Consider the following 17,947-nt stretch of genomic DNA (forward strand, 5'->3'; position numbering starts at 1 on the left):
AAAATTTCCTTTTTAGAGCATTCCGAAATCACTGAAAGTTAGGTAAATTATGGGCATTTTCAACAGGCCATTATTTTGGAAGGCATAATCAGAATTACTTGAAATTGATATGGTAACATCGTGAGGTTGTATACTGTTGACCTAAAGTGAAATTATCCTGTGGAAACAGCAATTTTCACTTTTAGAGCATTTTGAAATCTTTAAAAGAGTAGGTCGTATCTTGGCAATTTGAAAAGTCTTTTATTTTGGAAGGCATAATCAGAATGACTTGATATTGATATGGTATCACTGTGGGGCTGTATACTGTTGATCTAAGGTGGAATTACCCTGTGGAAACAGGAATTTTCCATTTTAGAGCATTTTGAAATCTTTAAAAGAGTAGGTCGTATCTTGGCAATTTGAAAAGTCTTTTATTTTGGAAGGCATAATCAGAATGACTTGATATTGATATGGTAACATCGTGAGGTTGTATACTGTTGACCTAAAGTGAAATTATCCTGTGGAAACAGCAAAATTCTTTTTAAGAACATTTTGAAATCGTTAAAAAAGTAGGTCGTATATATGCTCAATTTGAAAGGGCATTTATTTTTGAAAGCAAAATCAGAATGACTTGATATTGATATGGTATCACTGTGAGGTTGTATACTATTGATCTAAAGTGGAATTACCCTGTGGAAACAAGAATTTTTCATTTTAGAGCATTTTGAAATCACTGAAAGTTAGGTCAATTATGGACAATTTGAAAAGGCTTTTATTTTTGAAAGCAAAATCAGAATGACTTGATATTGATATGGTATCACTTTGGGGTTGTATACTGTTGATCTAAGGTGGAATTACCCTGTGGAAACAAGAATTTTTCATTTTAGAGCATTTTGAATCGTTAGAAGATTAAGTCAAATATCGGCAATTTCAAAGGGCCATTACTATGAAAAGCAAAATCAGAATGACTTGATATTGATATGGTAACATCGTGAGGTTGTATACTGTTGATCTAAAGTGGAATTACCCTGTGGAAACAGGAATTTTCCATTTTAGAGCATTTTGAAATCACTGAAAGGTAGGTCAACTATGGACAATTTGAAAAGTCTTTTATTTTGGAAGGCATAATCAGAATGACTTGATATTGATATGGTGTCACTGTGGGGCTGTATACTGTAAATACAGAGTGGAATTACCCTGTGGAAACAGGAATTTTCCATTTTAGAGCATTTTGAAATCACTGAAAGTTAGGTCAATTGTGGACAATTTGAAAGGGCTTTTATTTTTGAAAGCAAAATCAGAATGACTTGATATTGATATGGTATCACTGTGAGGTTGTATACTATTGATCTAAAGTGGAATTACCCTGTGGAAACAAGAATTTTTCATTTTAGAGCATTTTGAAATCACTGAAAGTTAGGTCAATTATGGACAATTTGAAAAGTCTTTTATTTTGGAAGGCATAATCAGAATGACTTGATATTGATATGGTATCACTGTGAGGTTGTATACTATTGATCTAAAGTGGAATTACCCTGTGGAAACAAGAATTTTTCATTTTAGAGCATTTTGAATCGTTAGAAGATTAAGTCAAATATCGGCAATTTCAAAGGGCCATTACTATGAAAAGCAAAATCAGAATGACTTGATATTGATATGGTGTCACTGTGGGGCTGTATACTGTTGATCTAAAGTGGAATTACCCTGTGGAAACAAGAATTTTTCATTTTAGAGCATTTTGAAATCACTGAAAGTTAGGTCAATTATGGACAATTTGAAAAGGCTTTTATTTTTGAAAGCAAAATCAGAATGACTTGATATTGATATGGTATCACTGTGGGGCTGTATACTGTAAATACAGAGTGGAATTATCCTGTGGAAACAGGAATTTTCCATTTTAGAGCATTTTGAAATCACTGAAAGTTAGGTCAATTGTGGACAATTTGAAAAGGCTTTTATTTTTGAAAGCAAAATCAGAATGACTTGATATTGATATGGTATCACTGTGAGGTTGTATACTATTGATCTAAAGTGGAATTACCCTGTGGAAACAAGAATTTTTCATTTTAGAGCATTTTGAAATCACTGAAAGTTAGGTCAATTATGGACAATTTGAAAAGGCTTTTATTTTTGAAAGCAAAATCAGAATGACTTGATATTGATATGGTATCACTGTGGGGCTGTATACTGTAAATACAGAGTGGAATTATCCTGTGGAAACAGGAATTTTCCATTTTAGAGCATTTTGAAATCACTGAAAGTTAGGTCAATTGTGGACAATTTGAAAGGGCTTTTATTTTTGAAAACAAAATCAGAATGACTTGATATTGATATGGTATCACTGTGGGGTTGTATACTGTTGATCTAAGGTGGAATTACCCTGTGGAAACAGGAATTTTCCATTTTAGAGCATTTTGAAATCACTGAAAGGTAGGTCAACTATGGACAATTTGAAAAGTCTTTTATTTTGGAAGGCATAATCAGAATGACTTGATATTGATATGGTATCACTGTGGGGTTGTATACTGTTGATCTAAGGTGGAATTACCCTGTGGAAACAGGAATTTTTCATTTTAGAGCATTTTGAAATCACTGAAAGTTAGGTCAATTATGGACAATTTGAAAGGGCTTTTATTTTTGAAAGCAAAATCAGAATGACTTGATATTGATATGGTATCACTGCGGGGTTGTATACTGTTGATCTAAAGTGGAATTACCCTGTGGAAACAGGAATTTTTCATTTTAGAGCATTTTGAATCGTTAGGAGATTAAGTCAAATATCGGCAATTTCAAAGGGCCATTACTATGAAAAGCAAAATCAGAAAGAATTTATTTGATATGGTATTACTGTGAAAAAGACTGCGGTTGGAAAGTGTTGATACAAAGTTCAAATAGTATTTGGAAATACGACTTTTGCTTTTAAGAGCATTATGAATTCATTGAAAGAGTAGTTCAAAAATGAAGATTCACAGGGCTTTTACTTTGAAATCCAAAATAAGATGGCCTTGACAGGGCACAATTAGGGTACAAGGCTGTGTCATGTAGATGTAACATTAGAGTTTCTAAAAAAAAAAAAAAAGCCTAAATTATATGTTATTATGTTCTTAACATATCTGTTAATTCACTCGAAGTTGGCTTTTATTTTGAAATCCGGTTTCCACATCCATTCCCGTAATACTTTGAATACACAGGGAACGTAAAATCAACTGGAGGCTGGCTTGACTGCAAGTCTCGAATTGGAGGCTGGCTTGACACAAGTTGCTTCCACCACTTGCTAATGTTACTGAATCTGTGGAAGCTCCGCAATAGCCAAACAACTGAGTTATTTTTACACATCTCCCAGCATCTGGCCAATCCACCACCTTTCAGTGTTTATACCATTACGGGAAAAAACGAAAAAAAAAAAAAAAAAGACAAAACCCATCGGCCCATAAAAACAGAAAATCACCATCGGCCCACCAGTCCAGCTATGGCTTTGATGTACCAACAAAGAAACGGTGTGCTGGACAATGGAGATGCTCACCAGTGTTCAGCCAGGTCACCAACAGGAAATCCCAATTTGGACGGACATAAAGACACTTATGATGAAAGTTGGCTCTTGTGATCAGCGCCAGCTCGACTGACAGGGGCTTGTGATGTGATTTGGATTTCCACAGCAGAAGGTGAAGATTTCCACATCACTGTGTTTCACTGTAAGCTGGCGAGGGTCAGTTTCCCCAGCTTTAAGGTACCTGTTTGAGAATTATGCCAGGGAGTCAAGTACTTCTGATTTAAAGCTGTCATGATACTCTGTGTGTGGACCCGACAGTAATCCATACAGAGAAAACCCAACAATCATATGACCCCCTATGAGCAGCACTTTGGCGACAGTGGGAAGGAAAAACTCCCTTTTAACAGGAAGAAACCTGCAGCAGAACCAGGCTCAGGGAGGGGCGGGGCCATCTGCTGTGATTGGTTGGGGAGAAAATAAAACTTTAATCAGAATTACACGTACTGGGTCACAGATCCAGTACCGTGACAGAGGGGATTAAAGTACCAGAGGGCAACATTGCAGACATAGAGGACAGCCACAAGAACCTGGGAATCCCACAGGCAAAGGGGAACCATGAAGAGGTCGCTAGGAAAGCTGCAACCACCAAGTACCTGCAGAGGGTCAGGCAAGTCCTGAGGAGTCAGCTGAACAGGAAGAACAAGATCTGGTGATCAGGCACCCTGCTGGGATAATCAGCTGACCAAAGGAGAAGATAGAAGCCACTGACATCATAACCAGGAAACTCCTTTCACCCGAGGTCCAGCACCCTGAGACTGCACGCTAAGTGGATAGAAGTTGGGCGGAGACGGATGCAGTGCATCAGGAAGATGACCACAACTGACAGTTTAGCAAACAAATGATGAAGGGCTCAAGTGCAGAACCCAGGCAACACAGCGAGACACCGTAATCAGTTCAAGAATCTTTATTCAGTCAGGAGATATCTACACCCGACCGAAAACGAGTAACTCGAACTAAAACAGAGAAATAAACGTTCCTTGGGCACAAAGGCGGAGCTTAACTAAACACAAGGATCCAGTTACTAGGGAGAGAGACTGTAACTGTTGTGTTCTTTAGGTCAGCCTTCAGCATAGGACTGCAGTGTGCTGATCTCCACATGCATCTGTAAGAATAACGGTAATAAAAGGATTGTGTAAAACATGGAAACATCTCAGTGTGATCTCTACCAGGACCAAAACAATCGCAGAGACCGGCGCTGTCTCAACACAGCACAGATCTAAGTAAAAGACAATCTCAATAAATGAGTCTTAAATGGTAAATGGCCTGCATTTGTATAGAGATTGACAGACCACGTGACTTTCGCGCATTGCATGCCGGGAACTCGTGGCAAAACAATCCAAGTACCGCATCAAATGCAAGCATTTGCAGCACCGCAAAACGTTCATTCTTCGGTTCCAATAAATTCTTGCTTTTTCTTTGCCCCCCAAAAAGGTATGTACAAAACGAAGGAGAACAATGCCGGTCCGTACAAAGACAGACTTGATGAAAAGTCAAAGAAAAGATACGAGGAAAAAATCAAAGGAGTGAAAGGGTCAGACCCTTACGAGCACACAGAGTGGACAAAAGACGTTAGCGTGCTGCCCAACTTTCACCACACTCATATTTATAATTACACGGTTCTTGGAGTGAGTGCATACACTCATGAAGTTTAGTAACTTCAGGTCACTGCAACAAGCCCAGGTACAGTTTACTGACGGATGGGTACAGGACCTTGAAATGCACCGTGTAGAACGGTCAAGTTGAACTACAAACACCACCAAGTGTGGTTCAATTTCTTACTCTTAAACCCCCCAAATTACTATCCAAAATATACAGAATGCTTTCTAAAACAGATGAATCAATATCACTTCCTATTGCAAAATGGGAAGCGGATTTATCAGTTAACTTAGACCTAAACTTCTGGTCTCAGATTTGCTTAAAAACCTTTCATCTAATTAGAAATCCCAGTCTTCAATTAATTCAATACAAAATATTACATAGAGTGCACTATACAGGTCATCTGATGTTCAAGATGGGCTTTACGTCTACCAACAACTGCTCACACTGCCAAACCAATTCACCGGACAATTATATCCACGCTCTTTGGTTCTGTCCACCAGTTCAGAAGTTTTGGCGCGAGATATGTGAAGACTTATCGAAGTGTCTGAAATGTAACATTCCAACTTCCCCCTTAGTGTGTTTGTTGGGCAGCTTAGATAATGTCACTTCAGAAAAGAATATAGCCCATATGGTCTTCACTGCCCTATGCATAGCCAAGAAAACAGTCCTCATGAACTGGAAAAATAAAAATAATCTTAATTCTAACCAATATAGAAATTATCTATTAGATTACATTAGTCTTGATACAGCCTCTGCCACCACATCAGATCAATTGCTCTGGGCTCCTTTGATCAGCTCCATCACCTAGTGGGGGTGGGGGGTCATAGTTTGGTCCCGCCTTCACTGTTGTGATTGGTGTGGGGGTAGGGACAGGCTTAGGGCGTCGGGGGGTTCCCCGGAGGCATCTTCCTTGGGGGGCTCAACCCGGGGTAGCGGTCATGTCCGGTTAGGGGCTCTGTTGGCTCTCCGGTGACTGTTTCCTCGCGGCTGCGTGCAGCGGGGCTAGGGGAGGGTCTGTGCTGACGGACGTGGGTTACTGACCTGGTAGCCTGGCTGCCCCTGGGTGGGTCCGGGATGGGCGTGAGGTTCTGGGGGCGCTCCGTCTCTGGGCTGGGACCTGGACCGGGCCTCGGGGGCTTGGGTCCTGGTTGGTGTGTTGCCGGGGTTGTGGGCGAGTGGGTGCATGGGGGCCCAGCCCTGGAGCAGGGTGCCGCCGGTGCGTCGAGCCACCTGGGGGGCTCTTCAACTGGTGGGGGAGATTGTCACATCTTGCAGGAGCTTTCCTCTCCTCAGGAGCTCCCTCTGCAGGAGGGGGAGATACAGGAGAGGTGGAGGAAGATCTCAGCCTGGGTGTTTATTGTCTTATGTAGTCTGGAAGATGAGTGGATGGTGGGGTGGGTGCAGTTTTCTCTGTGGTGGGGTTGGGTGGACTGTCCCGGGCTCTGTGGGGCCGGGTGGCGCTGCTGCACTGGGCCCGGTCTGGATGGGCCTGGGCCCCCTTTCCCTGGCGGGTCGCGGAGTATGGGGGTGCCTACTGGGGTCAGCGGGGGAGCTGGCCCCAGGGAGGGGTCACTTGCCCCTCCCTTCCTTCCCTCCCCATCTCCAGCTGCCTCCCTCTTCCCGCTCCACCACAACCACCCACACATGCAGGGCCTTGGAGTAGGGGTATGTCACCAGGGTGCAGAGGAAGCTACCCCCCCCCCCCCCCCTCTGTCCCCTTCTGGCTGCCTCTGCCTCAATTTTATCCCACAACTTAGACATTCACATTACTCACACTCTCATTACACATACATATAGGATCTTGGGGGTGGGCACGATACACGGAGTCCAAAGTACCATCAGGGTGTACACCTCACCCCTGGCGTCGTTGCCCACCTCTCAATTTTAAATACACGTAGACATTGAGGGCTAGCAGGAGGGACCATGCGCTTACCTGCTGCTCTCTGGCAGGTAGCTCCATGCCCTCCTGGGTTTTAAATGCACCTTAGAACACACATGCATCAACACTACAATGAGCGGGTGGAGGGAGGTTTGGAGTCTTCTCTCACCCCCGTTCTCTGCGACCTGCTGGAGCAGGGGGGGCTAGGAGGAGGAGTTGGCCGTCCGACTGCGGTCTGGGGTGTGGAGCCTTCCTGCTGCTGCGGAGTCGGGGCGGTCTGCCTCCCCCCACCGCAGGGAAAAGGGAAACACCACCTGGGTCTGGGTGCAGTTCCCCCCTCCAGGGGCGGGGGTACCTAGACCCGGTTTGTAGAGTACGCTTGGGGAGTGTGATCGTGTGTACAACGTCTCTTTATGTCTGTCTCCACGTTGGTTGAGTGTGGAGTGAGTGTATATGAGACCATGAGGGTGGGAATGGATGTTTGTATCTGTGTGTGCCTGTATGTCTGTGTCTATATGTCAGGTTGGGTATCAGACGCCACCTCTCTGGGGACATCTCAGGCCCTCCAAGGTTTGGAGGCCTATCTCCCCCTACCACCACTTCCCCTGCCAGTGGCGGACCCCCTCAGACATCGGTGCATTGGTGGTTCTTTGTGTCTGGGGATGGGCGTCCAGGTACACACCGGCTCACTCCTTGGCGGCCGCTTATCGGGGCCTGGAGCCTGGGGCTCGCTCGGGCCACTTCGGAGGTGGGGTGCCCCCGGCCTCTCGGCCTGGGGCTCGGTCACTCAGGCACGGCTGGCTGCCGGCGGAGCTCACGGGCGCGTCACTGCAACTCCCCCTGGCTTCTGCTCCGCGGCTGCTGAGTGAGCCCTCATCTGGGACTCTCCTCAGGTCTTTCTGGGACAGTGGCGCGGCTGCCCCTCTGTTGGTCTTCCTTGGTCTCTTGTGTTCTGGGGGCCTCTGGATGTCTGGAGTTTTGATCTCCTCCACACCTGCTTAACGCCCTGGAGGACGGGGCTGTGGCCCCCCCACACCCTCTAGCAGATTATTACATGAAGGAACCTTTTAAAAAACAAAAAACAAGTGCGTCCATGCTCACAGGTGTACACACGGGTGCTCACACACACAAACTACACCCTTTTTGGCTCCTACCTCAAAGCACACTGTGTTCTGTTGATCTTATGTGCTGCACAATAATGTTTAACATTTAGTATTTACTGTCATATTCCCATATATCATTGTGATGTTGTTTATTCTATTACTCTTGTTCTCTTCTGCTTGCTTTCTTTTTTCTTTCTCAGCAGGTGATCCAGGTGATTGATATATGCATTTTTTTTTTCTCTGCCCGTTCTGTTGGTTTTTGTCTTTTGCCCTTCTCCCCCGTCCCTCTTCTCAGCTGTTTCTCTTTCCCTCTTTCTTTCTCCCCTTCTTTCCCCCAGTCAAGTCTGTCCCGTATTCAGTAAGTGAAAATAAAATAAACAATAAAAGGTGAATCAAATGGACCATTACGGCAAGGCTGGGATGGTCAGTTTGGTAAAGTAAATCCGTTGGGCATCTTTCTTTGCCTTTAGACAACAATTCTGATGCAAAAGAGCCAAACGGGACAGGCCAAAAAAAAAAAAAAAAAAAAAAAAAAAAAGAACGAAAGACCATCGTACGAACAAAGGTAAGTTTACCGGTCTCACAAATCGTCGTCATAAATACAGATTCGTTAACCGTTTATTAATAGGACCTTTGAGCTCAACGGTAATTAATTAGTAGTGGAAATAATTTCTGGTAGCATCACAGAAATGTAGCAGTGACAATAATACTGTATGCTGTAATCGTACTGGGCAATTAGTGATACAAAACAACTGTTTTATCCTGTGAATAAAAGTATATGTTTTTGTCAATGTACCATAATAACAGAAGCGAAACGCAATATTGTGTCAGGACAATTCACTATTTATGCACAATAAACAAAGGAGCGACAATTTCTGTTCAGCGCCAGACTTGCTTGTAACCTATATCACCAATTATGTTAAGAAAATTGACGCATTAACTACAACAGCAGACTGACCTGTGTGGGAATGCTTGGAGCAGACTAACCTGTGAGCTGGAGTGTTCTGGGACGTTATATTTGGTCTTTGAATGGCTGCAATCCAGGCCATCCGTCGCCTCTTTGTTACTTCGGAAACACGGCTCGAACAATTGGACGATCTGATTTCCTCGTGTCAGCGTTGTTCCCACATCATCATAATTAATGTTGTTCCAGGTTCAACATTGCAAGTGACCAATCACCTTCTTGTGACGTCATTCCTTTGTGACTTCGAAATACCCGCCTTCGAGTATTTCTAAATACAAGTGAAGAAGCGAGAAACCGCCGCCACCGAATTTGAAGTCAATTTAGGATACTTTTCTTTAATAAACGGTAAGCATTATACATATGTTCCTCACTTGGCTTGCTGTTTGTTTGCTAGCGATAGGCTACTTGACGACAGCATTAGCTAACCAGTGTTCTCTAGACCAGCGTTCCCCAACTTTTTGGGTGTTTCGTGGTCCGGGGGTTGGGTCAGGCAAAATTGCAGTAGCTTCCCTGATCATTTTACAAACATAAGTGAAGAGAATCTGGACTAAAAGGCCTAGACTTATGGTTGTGTGCTGAATCTATGAGTCAAACTATCACCTGGAAACATAATTAACTGGTCCATAGCTGTGAAACTGGACATGAGTTCTTGATTCTATGGAGATTAACAGTAATCCAGAAATTTACAAATTTGTCCTGGGTCATTGTGTAAATGTTGTCCCTGGGACAAAGTGTAAATGTTGTCCCAGGGACATCGTGTAAATGTTGTCCCAGGGACATCGCGTAAATGTTGTCCCTGGGACAAAGTGTAAATGTTGTCCCTGGGACATCGTGTAAATGTTGTCCCTGGGACATCGTGTAAATGTTGTCCCAGGGACATCGTGTAAATGTTGTCCCAGGGACATCGTGTAAATGTTGTCCCAGGAACATCGTGTAAATGTTGTCCCAGGAACATCGTGTAAATGTTGTCCCTGGGACATCGTGTAAATGTTGTCCCTGGGACATCGTGTAAATGTTGTCCCAGGGACATCGTGTAAATGTTGTCCCAGGAACAAAGTGTAAATGTTGTCCCAGGGACATCGTGTAAATATTGTCCCAGGGACATCGCGTAAATGTTGTCCCAGGGACAAAGTGTAAATGTTGTCCCAGGGACATCGTGTAAATGTTGTCCCAGGGACAAAGTGTAAATGTTGTCCCAGGGACATCGTGTAAATGTTGTCCCAGGGACAAAGTGTAAATGTTGTCCTAGGGACATCGTGTAAATGTTGTCCCAGGGACATCGCGTAAATGTTGTCCCAGGGACAAAGTGTAAATGTTGTCCCAGGGACATCGTGTAAATGTTGTCCCAGGGACAAAGTGTAAATGTTGTCCCAGGGACATCGTGTAAATGTTGTCCCAGGGACATCGTGTAAATGTTGTCCCAGGGACAAAGTGTAAATGTTGTCCCAGGGACATCGTGTAAATGTTGTCCCAGGGACATCGTGTAAATGTTGTCCCAGGGACAAAGTGTAAATGTTGTCCTAGGGACATCGTGTAAATGTTGTCCCAGGGACATCGTGTAAATGTTGTCCCAGGGACAAAGTGTAAATGTTGTCCTAGGGACATCGTGTAAATGTTGTCCCAGGGACATCGTGTAAATGTTGTCCCAGGGACAAAGTGTATATGTTGTCCCAGGGACATCGTGTAAATGTTGTCCCAGGGACATCGTGTAAATGTTGTCCCAGGGACAAAGTGTAAATGTTGTCCCAGGGACAAAGTGTATATGTTGTCCCTGGGACATCGTGTAGATGTTGTGTCAGGATCTGACGGTGCCCTGACCGGTCGACCTGCCGGTGTGTGTGTGTATATCTGTGTGCGTGTGTATGTGTCTCTCCTGTCGCTCTGTCTTCCCCTCCGGCTCTGCTGTGATGTGTTGGGGGGTAGCCTAGCAACGGGCTACCTTCGACCCGGAGGTGCTGTCGCCCGGAGCTGCCACACCTACAGTCAAGCCACCAGCTGCTGCCAATCAACTTCCATCTTCAGCAGGGCTACTTAATGGTGTGGCTGAGCGACAGACAGCGCTGGAGTATTGCACTAAGCCTGGTAGTGTCGTTGAGTCGCTAAACGTTATTGTAGTGCTGTCCGATCGTCATACTCATTCTGCTGTCGTGTGTGTGTGTTCACCCAGGGATTGACGGAGGATTCACGGACACAAGGGAAGCAGCTGGAGGAGAGACGGGCACTCATTACTACGCACGGGCTTACACGGAAGGAGGGACGCACTATCACCACTGTCGCACATTTGAACTGTTGTCACCTTGCTGCACTGTAAATAAATGCACTGTCATTATTTCTGAGCTCCGCGCCTGAGTCTACTCTCTAACCACCGTGACATGTTGTCCCTGGGACATCGTGTGATAGCTTGTTAATAATGGAATGAAAATTATTGATTGTTATTAACTTGTGAAAATGAAGTGTAACAAATCCACATGTTATGTTCTTACACCCTTACAGAAACTGTGACTCCTTCACAATGTCAGGTAAATGTCAACTCATGTTGAATAATCAACCAATCAAGCCTTTTATTATCACATGCAATGTTACACGTACAACTGCAATGAAAATTTCACCCCCTTCTGACCATACATATATTGCTTAAACATCACATTGGGAAGACAGGTTGGAAACAGTTAGGAAGGTCAGAAAACAATTTAATTAATAGATGAGGAGGAGAAAAAAGAACTACAACCAGACAAAGCTTCTAGAAGACTGAAATGGATGATGGTTGCAGCATGCAAAAAGAAAATGATATCTGTTGACAACTGTTAGGTATTTTAGTACCATGGGAGCATTTACTGGATATTGTTTTATAGTGACATTATACAGGAAAACTCTGTCATTCAATAAGGCCCCTTTGTTTCAGTGTTTTTCTCTTTGACCCAAGAATTGATGTGTGAGAATCACAGGCTGGTACAAGGTTGAAATACCACAGAGATCACTCCCTCAGCTACATTAGTTTCTTAATCTTTTAGACGCCTGTTGAAGGCCAAATGGTTTGTTTCAGATTTCACTAATGTAAGAACTCTTTGTTTTGTGCCTTGAAAATATGTCGCTGAGATAATCACAATTGTAGCTGAACTGATAAACTACACAAAGGATGCTTCTTCACCCAAGGGCAGGAAGACACTGCCTTATCTTGGTCTGTACTGGTTTAAACTGATAATCTGCTGTCTCATGAATTTTACCCTCTATATAAACTGTTGTACTTGTGAATAAAGTTGAGTCACTTTGGGAAGACAATCTAAAGCAGTCTCTGTTTTCTTGTTCTCCCAAGCTGCTCCCGAGCTCGTACTAACACGCTGAATGGCATGCTTGAATATTACTTGAGAATATATTTGACTGTGTTACAGACTAAGGGACATTCTCTGCTGATAGACGTCCACGCCTCGAAGGAAGTCGATCCACGGAGTAGGCCCTGGAAACCGTTTCCTTCAACTACAGCATATGCTTTCTCACAGATTACCTTGTGGGAGTAGCTGGACCAAACTCTATTGGTATTTCAAGTTTGAAATCCCTGTTTGACCAGACTAACATTTCAGATGAGGTACCTGAAGGAAACGGTTTCCAGGGCCTAATCCGTGGATCGACTTCCTTCGAGGCGTGGGCGTCTATCAGCAGAGAATGTACCTTAGTCTGTAACACAGTCAAATATATTCTCAAGTAATATTCAAGCATGCCATTCAGCGTGTTAGTACGAGCTCGGGAGCAGCTTGGGAGAACAAGAAAACAGAGACTGCTTCAGATTGTCTTCCCAAATTGACTCAACTTTATTCACAAGTACAACAGTTTATATAGAGGGTAAAATTCATGAGACAGCAGATTTATCAGTTTAAACCAGTACAGACCAAGATAAGGGAGCGTCTTCCTGCCCTTGGGTGAAGAAGCATCCTTTGTGTAGTTTATTAGTTCAGCTACAATTGTGATTATCTCAGCGACATATTTTCAAGGCACAAAACGAAGAGTTCTTACATTAGTGAAATCTGAAACAAACCATTTGGCCTTCAACAGGCGTCTAAAAGATTAAGAAACTAATGTAGCTGAGGGAGTGATCTCTGTGGTATTTCAACCTTGTACCAGCCTGTGATTCTCACACATCAATTCTTGGGTCAAAGAGAAAAATAACTAAAACAAAGGGGCCTTATTGAATGACAGAGTTTTCCTGTATAATGTCACTATAAAACAATATCCAGTAAATGCTACCATGGTACTAAAATACCTAACAGTACCTCTTGACATAAAAATCCTTTTATGTTGTAATAAAACTAATGTTAAATTCTGCTTTAAATACACTTTATTGTCCAATTTACTTAATGAATCGTATTCCTTAGTTCTGTTTTTATTTATATGTATTTATTTATTTGTTTTATAAGGTAATAGATGGCCTAATCTATTTGCAGTGTGAGGTATGTTGAAAAGCTTGTTTGATCATAATGACATAGCATGTTTACGTTTTTTGTAATGTATTTGAAAACATGTATTTATGTTATTTTTATAGAATTTCCCTCACATTTATCCAATACCAAGCCAAATCACTGGAAAAATTTTGGATGGGTCCACAAGAGCACAAAGTGCATACTTTTTGAAGGTATGACTTGGACTGTGGTAACTATGTTCTTATCACAAAGGGTTTATAAGTTGCCACTATAAACAAACAGCATTTTCCAAAATTGAAGCCTTGTCAGAAGAACCTGAAAAACACCTTTCTGAAACCTTTTCTGTGTAAAGACTTGTTCAAAAGCAATGCACACAGATTAAAACATTTGTCTTGGCCAACTGATAAAGAACACCAAAAATTGAGTGGTGCGTGTTGAGTCTGTGGTCTTGATTTGTTTTGTACACACTATAGAAATTAATTAATGTAAACAAAAAATGACACTTTCTATATGTTTGTGTATCTGCAGAATTAATTACAAGTCTCACCTGACAAGCTTTTGCAGTTTTGCAGTGTCATTCTTGACAGAAAAACATACTTGTCACATTCTTTTTATTTCCAGAAAAACATCTTTCAGATGTATGAGAAATTGATTGGAGTCTGTCTGGAAAACGGCAGCCACTGGACCTTGTTTGTAAGTTGCACAGATTTTGCACTCTCTCTAGTGCATGATACTTTTCAGTGTCCCTCATTAGGAAAGCTCAAGGCCCAAGCCTACCATATCCATCTTTTTACAAAACAGTTTTGTGACATACCCAAGAGGACCATAGTCTATATGAATTCATTTGGCGAGTCGGAGGTCAGAAAAAGTGCGGTGTTGAAAAACTGGAGGTAATTAATTAACATATTTAACATAACATATTTAATTTAATTGAAATCATTACCGAACGTGGTTATTGATTTCTCTATATGCTTTTTATTTGTAATAACTGCGATCTCTCAGCTCATTTGCTTCAGCAAGAGGCTGCGCTGGAGAGTGGACCTTGTCACATGTGAGCCACCCACATCAACAGGATGGGAACTCATGTGGAGTGCATGTCGTCATGGTACTGAAAACTATAGCTTTAACCTATATAAGTAATGTTTACATTTTTGCCTATTCAGTTTTTAAAGCCTTAGAGGCAGGATGGTAAAATCTCAATTTTTTTTGTAGATTGAACCATTTCAGCAGTAATGCTTTGCTTTGGTTGCTCTGTTTTTTTTTCTCGGGGGGGGGGGGGGTTAAAAACAAACAAACATTTCTTTGTTAATCTAATTCTTTTTGTTCTTTTTTTTTATTCTTCTTCGTCAGTTATTAGTTTGCCCAATCTCTCATTGACGGTAAAACACAAGTGGAGGAGTACAACACTGAAATCACAAAGCTCAGGTCCCGACTTTGCCACTACTTATTTTCCTCAATAGGTAAAGATAAAATTAGCTGCCTTCTTTTTCTCTAACATTGGAAAATGTAACTTGTACTTAAACAAATTATATTTTGCAGATCGAACTAGGAAGTGCAGTCAGTGCTGGTGTGTGATTGCAGCCAAAGACCGGGTACACTATGACATGTCCTTAGCCATATAGATTGTTTATATAATGGACTTTGTTCATTTGTTTTTTGTTTGTTTATTTCTTCTTCTTCTTTTTTTTTTAATTCACAGGTGCAGTGCCAGAAATGTGGTGCATACAAGCACATGCGTTGTTCAAAGTCTGTTTGTGGCATCTGTATCTTCTGTGAGAGTAAGTCACAATATAACTAAACAATGTCCAAAAATGTTTAAAGTGAAAAAAATTTCGTAATTTTGCCTTTGCACACCCGGACTGTGTTATTAAAGTGGACGTTTCAAGATCCAGTTTTTACACAAAACTATTTTAGACATAACTGTGTCGTATTGTGGGGATTTCTCTTCACAATTAAATTGATATAGTGCTGTTTATATCATTCTTCTTTATGTAACAGCACAGTGCAGCACAGCAGAGGGAAAGGAGTTGTGCAGCATAGTGGGTGGCTATACAGGAGGAGCAATAGAAGTAGCCAGTGAAGAATGTCATCAGGGAAAGCATCAGGCAGCGAATGACAAAGGAAAAGTTCCTAAGGGAGAGAACATCTGCAGCAAACCGACAAGTAACAGTGAGATAGGAGGACTGACAGTCAGAGATGAAGGTACACAGACTGAAAGAGATGAAGGTACACAGACTGAAAGAGATGAAGGTACACAGACTGAAAGAGATGAAGGCACACAGACTGAAGACAAAGAAAAAGAAAGTATACGGCACAAGTCTGAGTACAGATAATGCTGCTGCTGATGATGTTGACAGGATCGATGCAGATGCAGAATTCCAAACTGATTCAGAAGGAACTAGTACAGTTTACAGAGTGCATGGTCGCTTATCTGTACCAAGCTCAAAAAAGAAAACCTACACAATAACAGAAGACGAGATCAAGCGCAGAATCAACGCAGAGAACATGTCAGTTCATGTTTTCAGAGGTTTGATTGGGGTAGGTATACATTTCGTGATTTTGATGTCACCTGAAATAAATCCGGGTTACTCGTATCAATGAAGTGACAATGTGGCTGGAAATTGTGCATTTGCTGCAACATATACACAATTACACCATGTAAACAAAAGCATTTAACTTTGTGCGCGTGTGTGTGTCTCTCTCTGCTCTTTTGGTGTTTGCACTTTTTCTTTTTTAGGGCCGTAAAGCCAAACTGCCCGCAATGATTCTTGACAGGCCTAAGAAGGCCAAAACTAAAGTAACAGTGTTTAGTGTTCTGAGTGAAGAGGAGGCTGGGGAGCTAGCCCTCGGGTTTGCCGGAAGATTGGCCTGCGATGTCACAACAGACATGGTCTGTAAAGGCATCGACCATTCAAGTGCTGATATGACAAAGTAAGTTAGTAAAACAATATGAAAGTTGTATCTTTTTTGGTATTATTTGTCATTTCCCCGTATTTGGGTTATTGGTGTAACATTGTTAATCTTACTTTCTAATAACAGACAGACTCTTCTCAAAATCCAACACAACCTTAAACATGAGCTGACTGATTCCTCAACCTTCAGTTTGCTGACACACACCTTTGGCCCCGCTGCACTGGATTCTGTCATTTCATTCCTGTGTGAAAAACTTGATCTTGTTTCTTAAATAATGAAACCTTTTGTTTGTTCTGTAAATCAGAATCTTGAAAATTGTTCATTGTTGTTCTAAGTTTGTGTTAACTATTTGGCAAAAATGATTGGTTCCTAATCCAAACAGCATAATGACTGTTCTAACACATATCTTAAAAATGCTACAAAGAAAGAAAATTATCACATATGTTTCAATATGAATGTAATTGTGTCACACTCGGTTTGTAGTAGCTTTCCTGTTTTATTTTGAGTTTTGGTATGTTTACACTGTTATTTTTATTTCCCGTGTGTTCGTCTTCCCTTATTAGTTTTACTGTATTTAATTAGTCTGATTTAATAACTTATAATTATTTACTTTCCAGTGTGTATATATGCTCCTCGTTTGGATTATTGTTTGTTTGAGTTCTGCCTGTCTTCTCTATTAAAGATTTGGACTTTTGGACTATTAGTGGACCTCGTAGGTTTTTATTCTGTTCAATTGGTAATTGACTGGGTTTAATTTAGTGGCCTGGAAAACAGGCCCCAGGGATCTGGTCATTTTAACCCCCTGAGATCCGAAATCTTCCACAGCAGCATTTTTAATTTCTCTTTGATATTTGGGCCGATTGGGACCCGATGAATGTAAAAAGAAAGAATTACCAGATTTTTTTTTTTAACCTAATTTTTGTTTCTGAGAAAAATGAGAGCCACATATGAGGACATTAATTTGAAATTTCGATAGAACAGTTGCAGTATAATGTCCTCATAACTGTATATCAGGCACTTGTTGATCAAGATTTAGTATTTTGGTCTAAATAACCCAAAATGTGATGTCCACATGTGTGGACGCCAGGCTGGAGTAAAGTGTTAGAGCTATTTATACCTATGTAAACTTTTATACACTGGTTTTTACCTGTCTTGTTTCAGAAAGGTTTAAAAGGGTAATGTCCACAGTTTATTTGTTTATTTATTTGTTTGAATTCAACATATTTTATTAAAGTAATTGAGCTTGAACACAGAAAAAACTGAATCAAATAATCATAAAATCAAATCACTTGCACTATACTGAAGTCTAATCTACTCTGAGCTAATGCCGGTTTCCAACACTAATGATCGGGTGAAGGAGAGAGATGAGGGTGTGCACGGCCACTGGTGCTCTTATCCCTGTTCTTTGTGATACAATCCAACAGGAAAGCAGTCAAACCCTTGGACATTAGCCAAGTTAACGTTCACAAATATATACACACAGAGGAACTCTGAGCCCCAATGTCAGCATTAGCACAAACATGCCACTTCATACCAAATCTCAGTGTG

The 17,947-nt window shown here is 41.7% G+C and overlaps 1 protein-coding gene across 1 annotated transcript; it reads left to right on the forward strand.

The window, feature by feature from the left end:
• Window positions 1-9,354: 9,354 nt before the first annotated feature.
• LOC113023529 (uncharacterized) lies at window positions 9,355-17,102 on the forward strand. The gene is made up of 12 exons (XM_080302253.1): window positions 9,355-9,419; window positions 11,568-11,593; window positions 13,484-13,516; window positions 13,609-13,698; window positions 14,108-14,179; window positions 14,288-14,376; window positions 14,489-14,591; window positions 14,844-14,946; window positions 15,026-15,078; window positions 15,186-15,264; window positions 15,485-16,417; window positions 16,526-17,102. Exons 5-11 carry the CDS (start codon window positions 14,123-14,125, stop codon window positions 15,817-15,819), a joined length of 819 nt encoding a protein of 272 aa, XP_080158379.1. The 5' UTR covers window positions 9,355-9,419; window positions 11,568-11,593; window positions 13,484-13,516; window positions 13,609-13,698; window positions 14,108-14,122; the 3' UTR covers window positions 15,820-16,417; window positions 16,526-17,102.
• Window positions 17,103-17,947: the final 845 nt, after the last annotated feature.

This window comes from Astatotilapia calliptera, chromosome 6 (assembly GCF_964374335.1).
Source record: "Astatotilapia calliptera chromosome 6, fAstCal68.1, whole genome shotgun sequence".
NCBI classification, from domain to species: domain Eukaryota; kingdom Metazoa; phylum Chordata; class Actinopteri; order Cichliformes; family Cichlidae; genus Astatotilapia; species Astatotilapia calliptera.

Bases quoted from the DNA above. Each gene is read 5' to 3' on its own strand.
- LOC113023529 (XM_080302253.1), top strand. From the start codon at position 14,123: ATGTATGAGAAATTGATTGGAGTCTGTCTGGAAAACGGCAGCCACTGG. The intron at 14,180-14,287 runs GTAAGTTGCACA...TTTACAAAACAG, and splicing joins GCAGCCACTGGACCTTGTTT to TTTTGTGACATACCCAAGAG. The intron at 15,265-15,484 runs GTAAGTCACAAT...TTTATGTAACAG, and splicing joins CATCTGTATCTTCTGTGAGA to CACAGTGCAGCACAGCAGAG.